At 32.0% G+C, this 10,577-nt stretch overlaps 1 protein-coding gene across 1 annotated transcript in view; it reads left to right on the forward strand.

Annotated features, from left to right (window-relative positions):
- LOC127701192 (TPR repeat-containing protein DDB_G0287407-like) overlaps positions 1-10,022 on the forward strand; it is a 56,778-nt gene extending 46,756 nt beyond the window's left edge. The window contains exons 24-29 of the mRNA XM_052205028.1: positions 3,002-3,116; positions 3,955-4,198; positions 4,639-4,864; positions 5,285-5,503; positions 6,133-6,251; positions 8,253-10,022. Coding sequence (XP_052060988.1) covers positions 3,002-3,116; positions 3,955-4,198; positions 4,639-4,864; positions 5,285-5,503; positions 6,133-6,219 — 891 coding nt within the window. The 3' untranslated portion in view covers positions 6,220-6,251; positions 8,253-10,022. The remainder of the gene's footprint in view (positions 1-3,001; positions 3,117-3,954; positions 4,199-4,638; positions 4,865-5,284; positions 5,504-6,132; positions 6,252-8,252) is intronic.
- Positions 10,023-10,577: the final 555 nt, after the last annotated feature.

The raw sequence follows: 10,577 nt of genomic DNA on the forward strand, positions 1-10,577 counted from the left end.
TGATATTCATTGAAATTCTAGCTTGTAGATATTTTAAAGGCTAAATGAGAGGGTCCTAAAATTGAGCCATTTAACTATGTATATAAAAATAAGGAGATTAGGTATGATTGCCAATGAGACAACTATCCACCAAAATTCAAATAAAGTGGATGTAAGCAATTATAGGCAACCGTACGGCCCTCAACAATGAGAACCCATACTGTGTAATCGGCTATATATACATGTTTTGCTATCACTGTTAAATTAGCTTTATCCATTTCAAAATGCATTTCTATATTCCTGTACTTTAATAGAGACCAATTTGTTTCTTCAGAAGCTAACCATGGTATGCAACCTTATATTGAAACAAGTTTGAATCAGTAAATTAAAAGCAAACTAAATATTATTGTTATATACATATACACATTCATGGATCTACAATTTGTCGATACCTGTATCTTGGCATTGCACAAGGTCATGTTTTTCTCTGACTGTTTATGACGTCTTTACACTAAATCCATTGGATGTTCATCTTCGCTAGCCAAGGGTTACGATCCACTTCCCTCCTCTCCACCCTTGGCAGATTGAGATAGAATTTCGGAGACACAAGGTAATGATTTTCATTGGTTACAGTCGAAACTCACTGCATCCAATCATAAAGCGCCTATAACATGATCACGTGTAAATGTAGAAAGTGTATGTAAACAATTGCCACGTGCTTATTGTGCAACAAGTCTTTACATCCCTAAACATACGACTATATTTAGGGACAATTTGAATGTTTTTAATCAACTAATAGAAGTTCCTGTTTATGTTTCTTGCACGAATGCATTAATGTCAATGTATATTTTCGTTTCCGGCTTTTCCAAGTGTGTAGAATCAAAACGCTACCATGTTTTTACCTACAAATTGAAAAGTTCAAGTGCTACCATTGGTCAAGAATAATGTATTAGGAATGGGCGTGACTTTAATCTACGGATAGATGGCGCAACATTGTTATCACAAATGTTGGCTTAATCTGCCAAGGGTGGAGAGGAGGGAAGTGGATCGTAACCCTTGGCTAGCGAAGATGTTGGATGTTGGATGTGTACGGATTGATAATTTAGTCTTAGATGCATGATTTTTTTTATTAGTTGTTAGTGGCTTTGAACTAGCTGTCAGTAACTGCGAGTACTCTCAGATCTGTACTTAGTGTCTTTTTGTTGTTTGGATGTACAAGTACCCGGCCACGTCCACTTGTATTTGTAGTATTTGTATTTTTATCCATCTGATGAGTTAAGCCTCTTTCAACTGATTTTTATTTGACCGCAAAAAAATTTTGCAGTCGTATATTGGTATGACATTGGCGTCGTCGTCGTCGTCGTCCGAAGACATATTGGTTTTCACACTCTAACTTTAGTTTAAGTGGATGGATCTCTATGAAATTTTACCATAAGGTTCAATACCACAAAAGGAAGGTTGGGATTGATTTTGGGGGTTATGGTACCAACAGTTAAGGAATTAGGGACCAAAAAGGGGCCAAAAATAAGCATTTTTGTAACTTCAAGACATAACTTGTGTGTTAGTTTATGGATCTCTCTGACATTGTACCACAAGGTTCCATATCACAAAGGGAATGCTGGGATTGATTTTGGGGGTAATTGCCTCAAAATTTTAGGAATTAGGGGCCAAAAAAGGGTAAAAAAACAAGCATTTTTCTAGTTTCATGACAATAACTTGTGTGCAAGTGTATGGATCTTTCTGAAATTGTACTACAAGGTTCCATATCACAAAGGGAAAGATGGAATTGAGTTTTGGGGTAATTGCCCAAAATGTTTAGGAATAAGGGGACAAAAAGGGGCCAAAAAATAAGCATTTTTCTAGTTTCCAGACAATAACTTGTGTTCGAGTGTATGGATCTCTCTGAAATTGTACTGCAAGGTACCATACCACAAAGGGAAGGCTAGGATTGATTTTGGGGGTAATTGCCTTAAAATTTTAGGAATTAGGGGCCAAAAAGGGGCAAAAAACAAGCATTCTTCTAGTTTCATGACAATAACTTGTATGTAAGTCTATGGATCTTTATGAAATTGTACTACAAGGTTCCATGTCACAAAGGGAAAGCTGGGATTGAGTTTGGGGGTAATTGCCCTAAACGTTTAGGAATTTGGGGCCAAAAAGGGGCCAAAAAACAAGCATTTTTATACGACCGCTTTAAAATTTTCCATTTTAAATTGGTTATTTCTGATTTATATATAAAAGCAAATAATAATGATACGGTTTGAATAGGTAAATTAAAAAATTTTTAAGTTCTTAGACCACATTCATTCTGTGTCAGAAACCTATGCTGTGTCAAATATTTAATCACAATCCAAATTCAGTGCTGTATCAAGCTTGAATGTTGTGTCCATACTTGCCCCAACTGTTCAGGGTTCGACCTCTACGGTCATATCAAGCTGCGCCCAGCGGAGCATTTTATTATAGTTCGTTCTTATGTTGTACTGTTACACCACTGTCCCAGGTTAGGGGGAGGGTTGGGATCCCGCTAACATGTTTAACCCCGCCACATTCTGTATGTATGTGCCTGTCCCAAGTCAGGAGCCTGTAATTCAGTGGTTGTCGTTTGTTTATGTGTTACATATTTGTTATTCGTTCATTTTTTGTACATAAATTAGGCCGTTAGTTTTCTCGTTTGAATTGTTTTCCATTGTCATTTCGGGGCCTTTTATAGCTGACTGTGCGGTATGGGCTTGGTTCATTGTTGAAGGCTGTACGGTGACCTATAGTTGTTAATTTCTGTGTCATTTGGTCTCTTGTGGAGAGTTGTCTCATTGGCAATCATACCACATCTTCTTTTTTATATTGATATGTGGAAAAAACATTCAGGACCTATCATGGATAGTATAAACATAAAATTGTACAATATTGAAATCATATTTTGCTACTACTGTCTTAGGTTTATTCATAGTTATAAAATCTGTTTACTGCATGACAATAATTTTTGAAAAAATAACAACTTTATCAACCTGCTGTAATGTTGTAGAATATTGGACTACCTGAGTCAGGTATGGAATATATGATGTGCAGAGAGAACATGGTTCTTGCATTGAAAAGCTTAGATCGGATGGAGGAGGCTCTAACAACATACAGGCCATTTTGTAAGTGTTAATTTTACTTGAATAGTGATCATTTAAGGTCAATTTATATCTTGCATCAAGCATAGATCCATTTAATCACTAGCAAAGTGTTTTACAATCTGAATAACTAATTAACATCAAGATTGTATGTTCTTTGGGAGAAATGTATAAAATATCAATCTGATTGGATAAAAATTATGGCTGTCATTGGTGAAAAAAGAGTGACTTAAATTTATAAAGAAATTTTACTGAGAAAAAATTTTGGAACTCATGGTGTGAAGCAAAGGTTCTTTTGTGTCTGTTAAGTGTGTGTAAAGTACATGTATATAACTTTATAATCATGGTGAATAAGTAAAAGACACATTATCTGTACATTGTCAAAAGTATAACCTTTATTTTTGTGATCTTTAGAAACAGGAAAATAAGCAAGGCTCTACCAAGCTTTACTCTTCATGTTTTCGTAGTGAGTACATGTACCAATAAAATTTATATTTTACAACAATATAAGTATTTATTTTTTATTCTGCAATTTAAACTTGGTGCTAAATAAAAATTATTTTTGATTCCCAATTGTTGTTTTTATAGAAATTGACATTGCCTAGAGTTGTCTTGTTAGAGGATATGTAAATTCAGAAATTATTTAAAGGTTTTTATTATTGTGAATAATGTGACTGGGGAGAATCTTAATAACAAGAACTTGCATTCTGGATTCTGACACATATATTTGTATGCAGTTTTTCATGTTATTGCAATGATAATTCTTACATGTCATGTTAATATCACAGTAATTTCTGAATTCACAGTAAACAAATTCAATTTAAACATGCATTAGCAATCATTCCTTTAATATATTTTACAGTTAAGATAGCTGTTGACCATGAACTGTTGTATGTTACATTTCCACGTACACATAACTTTATTGCCGAGTACTTAATACAGAAAGAATTGTATGATGAAGCTGAGGACATCCTTTTAAAAATGTTGGATACAGAAAAACTAGATTCTAAATATTTCATTAACTTACACAAAATAGACGTTGCTAAAAGTAAAAGCCAGGCAACAGAAAGGGAGCATAGATATACAATTGAATATGGATTGGAGTTGTAAGTTTAAATATTTTTGAAGGGATTGAAACCAGTACCCTAGCCTTGCTTTGATTGATCGGTTGTTGTTTCCTTGACATCCAGCATTGCTTTGAAGAATGTAGTACTAAGATTTCATGTTTTTATACTTGTAGTTTTAAAAAATATTGAATTTAGTTTTAAACGTTAAAAAAATTATAATAGCTTTTCCTTAAATCAAACATTTTAGATATTGAATTGCATAGATAACATGTACATGTATGTCACAGGTTTGCTACTTATATTTAAAAGGCAATTATTTTGTCAAAAGAATGACAAAATGAAGTAGATAAAAGATGAAATAAACAGATTTGTTGGAAGTAAAACCATACAATTTTGTTTCCCCAGCAATGAATCATAGAATTGGGGATACTAATAATTTAATCTTTCAATTTTCATGGACCTTTTTTTTTCTTTTATAGGTTTCCTCATGATTATTATATCCTTGAATACTTGATAAGAGATGTGTATATACCGCAAAATGAAGTCGACAAATGTGTTGCTCTTTTGGAGTCCAACACAAGCCATTTCAATGTTTTAGGACTGTACGACACTGTTAATCAGTGGTTTAATTACTCTGGAAAAGGAACAGTTGGAATGTTAATTCAGATTAATTTATCAGCATTGAAATATATGCCTGAAAATGCTGTAAGTTTTTGCAATAGATAATCATAGTAGATTATGCAAAAGTAGATTTTTATAGTATCTTAATTATGCATGAACAATTTGTTCCTGGATAAATAAAAGGCTAGCTTCAGATTTCCAAATTGGGACATTTTTTTCACAAATATTTAATTTGATCATTCAACGTATAATTGGATTGTTCTGTCTTATACATAACAACAGCCAATTTTAAGACAGTTTCACATGACTCAAATCACATGACTCAAAGTCATAACAAAGCACATCCTTTTGTTTTGCAGCATTCCAAAGAGCAATGAAATCTTGCCAATTTGATCAGTTGCTGCATGTAGTTTTTATTTACATAACAACCTTTCCAAATTGACCAAAATATCTATCTTATATTAATTATGATAAATTGTAGTAAGCCATATTGGTTTATTTCAGCCTTTTCGTAAAAACGTGGCAGTTCATTACCAAGTACTGAAGGATAATGAGAAAGCTCTACCACATTTTATCAAGATATTGGAGCTAGAGCCTGATGATCCACAAAACATGTTCTGGGTTGCAAAGTGTAGCTGCCTATTGGGAGACTATGATTTATCAAAGAAACATGGTGAAATGATTAAAGAGAAGTTTCCTGATGATCCAGTCTTAATACCACAGGTAAACAATTTACTTATTGTTGTTTTGTTTTTCTAATACTTGTGTCATATATTAGTATGGTTAATTTAAAGTGAGTTGATTTTTTTAACTGATTTTCACGGTATGTTATATATACCATTTGTTATTCTACAGATACAAATAAAAAGGGAAAAGTTTAGTTCTTAAAAAGTTGGTCAATATAATTGTGCCGTTTCATATGTATCAAATCAATATTGATAAGATAAATAAACTTAGTGCTGGAGATTTTACTGTAGGCTTACCTGATTTCCAATTCAGCAGTTTAGGAATTTTTACCTGATATATTTAAATTATATAAGGAATAGAATCCATAATTTTCAAAAATGAAAAATTAGTAGTCACTGAAGTTTCATTACTTTTTGTAGGTACTAATTCTCATGTATAGGGGAAAGCTTGTTATTTGTGGAAATTTTATTTCGTGGTTTTGCCAATAAAAAATTTGTACTTCATTGATCATTTAAATTCATGGTTCACCAAACCCACAAAATCCAAGAAAATTTGTATTCCATGAATAATAATGAATCCATTGTGACTTAAGTATAGTTCGAGTTGTTATTTTGAATATTTTGGTTCTTCTTGACAGACAATATTATTTCTAATTTTTTTTAAAGGTGGACTTAATATTAGATGCTATAAACCAAGCACAAAGTGGATTGGTAGATACAGATGAAAATCCTAAAGAGGAAGACAAAAAATGAGGAGCCTGAATAAAGTAGAAGTCTTCTGTTATGTAGGTGTTGCTTAGTTGATCAAGTCGGATTATTATGCCCCACCTACGATAGTAGAGGGGCATTATGTTTTTCGGTCTGTGCGTCCGTCCGTTCGTTAGTTCGTCCTTTCGTTCGTCCATCCGTTCGTCCGTCTGTCCTGCGTCAGGTTAAAGTTTTTGGTCAAGGTAGTTTTTGATGAAGTTGAAGTCCAATTAACTTGAAACTTAGTACACATGTATCCTATGATATGATCTTTCTAATTTTAATGCCAAATTAGAGTTTTGACCCCAATTTCACGGTCCACTGAACATAAAAAAATGATAGTGTGAGTGGGGCATCCGTGTACACATTCTTGTCTCATAATAATAAGAATTCATTCCTAATCAATTTGAATTCCTATAACATGTAAACAGTTCAAAGAAAAAGCCCCTGTCTTTTCATGTAGATGTTGCTTTGATAGGAATTTCTCATTATGATAAGAATTCAGTCCTCATCATTTTGAAGTTCTATTATATATAAACAGTTCAGAGCAAAGGCTCTCTTCTTTTTACACTATTGCTGTCAAGAATTATGTTTACTGGATTACTCATGCCCATCCATTTTATATTCTCTAAGATGTTTTCTTAGCAATCATGTCTAATAATGAAATTTAGCTATAGGTAAGTTAATGTAAGGTGTAAATTGTAATATATTCTGACTTGGCTCCTAGATATCATTATCTGCTCTTAAAACTAGCTTTGTATAATATTGTTGATCATGCCCCAAAAGGTGGGTGGTTATATAGAAAACTTCAAGAAAAGGCTGAATCAAGTAAGAAGTTAAAGTGCATTAAGGACCCAAAATTCCAAAATGTTTTGCCAAATACGACTAAGACAATCTATGCCTAGAGTAGAAAATCCTTAGTATCTTGAACAATTTTCCTCAAATCAGAAGTAAAAAAAAAACATTATCTGGCAGCCTGCCTCTGGGTGCGGGATTTTTTTGCTGTGTTGAAGACCCATTGGTGGCCTTGGGATGTTTTCTGCTCTTTGATCGGGTTGTTGTCTCTTTGACACATTCCCCATTTTCATTCTCAATTTTATTCTATATTACCCAGTTTGAATTTTCATCCATATAGGCATTATATTCTATCAGAAATAGCCTAGATTGTTTACAGAGAATTATACTGTAAAACAATAGCAATCATGAACTGACCTCCTCTGAAACTTGAACACTGTGGGAGGCCTAAATCAGGAAATTACAAAATACCAATTTTGGTATAGACTGAATGATCTTATTTTTATGCCCTACCTAGGGGCATTATGTTTTTCGATCTGTGCGTCCGTTCGTCTGTCTGTCCCGCTTCAGGTTAAAGTTTTTGGTCACGATAGTTTTTGATGAAGTTGAAGTCCAATCAACTTGAAACTTAGTACACATGTTCCCTATGATATGATCTTTCTAATTTTAATGCCAAGTTAGAGTTTTGACCCCAATTTCACGGTCCACTGAACATAGAAAATGATAGTGCGAGTGGGGCATCCGTGTACTATGGACACATTCTTGTTAGATAAAGTATTACAGACATTGCTTTCACTCAACTGCGTTATTTAATAATCTCACTTTTACAGCTTTGTTCTGAATAGTGGTACAAAAACACATGCAATATTGTAGGGGGTAGATTTATATTCCCTTTGCATCTTATCAAATTAAATTGTACAAAAAATATTGTAAAAGAATACAGATGTTTCTAAAATGATAAAAGCCAAAACAATGCAAATTCCATCAAATGATATACTTCAGAAGGGCTATCATATTAAATGCAATACTAATAATCAATTAAAAGAATGGCAATTATAGCTTCTATCTTTCATAGAACAGTTTGAATAAAATGAAGAAAAACAATTTGTTTTTGTACAAAATTGAATTCTTTTACAAAATCTCAAGTTTTTTTACGAACACTTAAACAGCTATTTGCTTATAAGTAATGATTTTATGGAACTTATGTGTTCTAACATAACGACATTTTTCTTTCTTTATTTTAGGAAATTTACTCCAATAATTGAATAGAGTGGTAGGATCAACAGAAATATGAAACAATTTATCAAAAGATGTTAGCAGACAGTGACTGAAGTTGTAGTTTTTAAGATGTAATAGTGATATAATATCAAGAGTATACCAGTAATTTAATCTAGTGGAACTCTTCTGAGATGGGATACCTCTTATACCTTTGATAGAGTAGCAAAATTGAAATAATGTTATCAATACTGAATGTAAATTGAATCCAATAGAGAACAGAGGGGCTCGGAGCTCACAATTATCTGTATTTGTGCCATAATTATCTCATTTTGATACATTCCATTTTGATCCTTTTATATAAAGGAGGATATATTTGCCCATTCCTTTGAACCCTGATACAAATCTATATTTGAAAGCCATACACATGCTGACCTTAGTTGTCTCAGAAGTAAGCTTGTGTCATTATATCCAATATATAATGAACATTAATGATTGTTAATGTGTTTGGTTTTTTTTTAAACTTATTGTAGATACTAATAGTTGCTGTAATGTTATTGACGACTGTGTTAGTTTGTATAATTATTACTTTAATATGCATGTATTTTTAAAAAACTATTAAATGATGAATTGTAACAATATTTCTATTTTTATAAACTTTACAAATATTAAAATAGGCCTTATTACTATTTGTCTGCCATTATTGGACATCACAGACGTTACCATAAAAGTTTTCTGTCACAATAGAGATTGTTTGACGCAACAAAGGAAAAGTGGTTATTATATGAAGTGTCAAACATTCTCGGGTCAAGTGTTACAGATATCCAAATAGTGATAAGGTCTATGTTTTGAATATGGAAAAATATTGGTTTTTTGTTTTGGGTTTTTTTTTCAGGTTATAATTTTGATATTTCACTGTATGATTTACTGGTTAAATATTCATTAAACATCCATTTTTAATATATTAACATTTAATTTATCATGTATAATGCAAAGAAGTTTAAATCTAGGAAAAGTACAATTTTTTTCACATTTTTTTCTCACATATATACTGTTCACTTCCTTTTTATAACTGTACAACTGAAGGTAAAGCTCAATTTTAAATCTGTTGTGTATACATTTTTTATACTTATAGTTTAGTTTAACTAGTACTTTTTTATAACTAACATAATAGACTCTAATAGACATTGCTGTATGTGGTGTTTTTTTTTTTATTATTTGACTCAAATTTAGTTAAATGGTATAATTCTCCATTTAAGAAATCTGTGATTTCTAAACCATATGCAAACATAAGCACATCATGATAAGTTAAAACTTGTTAGAACTATACATATAAATAATGTATCCTTTGAACTCTGATATTGCAAATGTACAAGAATCTGATATATCTTTACTTTTTGCTTTTATATTTTTATAAAAAATACAAATATTAAATTGTGTTCAATTAACAAGATATCAGCACACTTAAAGATATTGTCAAAGATTTGAGTTACTGTGACTTTACTGTTAGTGTTGCTCTCAACCAATTGCAATTTATTCAAAATTCTGACCAAATTGCAATTTGTTTTATAAAACCAAACTGTTCAACTGGTCAGAAAAATTGATCAAACTGCTGTAGAAAACCACAGTCAAGTCGTGAAAGTGCAAGGTGATAAAATAAAGCATACTTACAATTCTATAAGACTTTAATTCCACATCAATGTTATTATGAAAAATCAGTCTAACAGTTTGTATAGAAATTTTATTGTTATTGTCATGCTAAAGGTGATGGGTAGTAATTTTGAATTGCTATAAAAATGTCCAAACTAAGCTTTCATTCAATTTTTCTTTCGAAAAGTCTTCTATATTCATAAGTTAACAATAGGTTGAGAGCAACACTTACAGTCAAGTCACAGTAAAAGCTGGTAGAGAATGACACTTTTGATAGGGGTTGCTCTATGTAGATGCATTTTGAACAAGCCAACATTTGGAGTATTACTTGTAAAAAGTCTATGCATTGTTTAATATCTTAGGTTTAAAGAAATTTTATATCTTGTTTTATTGCATTTGGATATGTGTCTTAGACAACCAAAGTTCAGTCATGTTGTTTTAGTAGGTATTCAGGGTTTTGAGGCTTACATGTATATAAAGCAAGGTTGAGCAATTTTTATACGACCGCAAAAAAAATTTGCGGTCGTATATTGGTATCACATTGTCGTCGTCGTCATCGTCCGAAGACAGTTGGTTTCCGGACAATAACTTTAGTAAAGTTAAATAAAAATCTTTGAAATTTAAACACAAGGTTTATAATCACAAAAGGAAGGTTGGGATTGATTTTGGGTGTTATGGTCCTAACAGTTTAGGAATTAAGGGCC

Source organism: Mytilus californianus, unplaced genomic scaffold (assembly GCF_021869535.1).
Source record: "Mytilus californianus isolate M0D057914Y unplaced genomic scaffold, xbMytCali1.0.p SCAF_5, whole genome shotgun sequence".
NCBI classification, from domain to species: domain Eukaryota; kingdom Metazoa; phylum Mollusca; class Bivalvia; order Mytilida; family Mytilidae; genus Mytilus; species Mytilus californianus.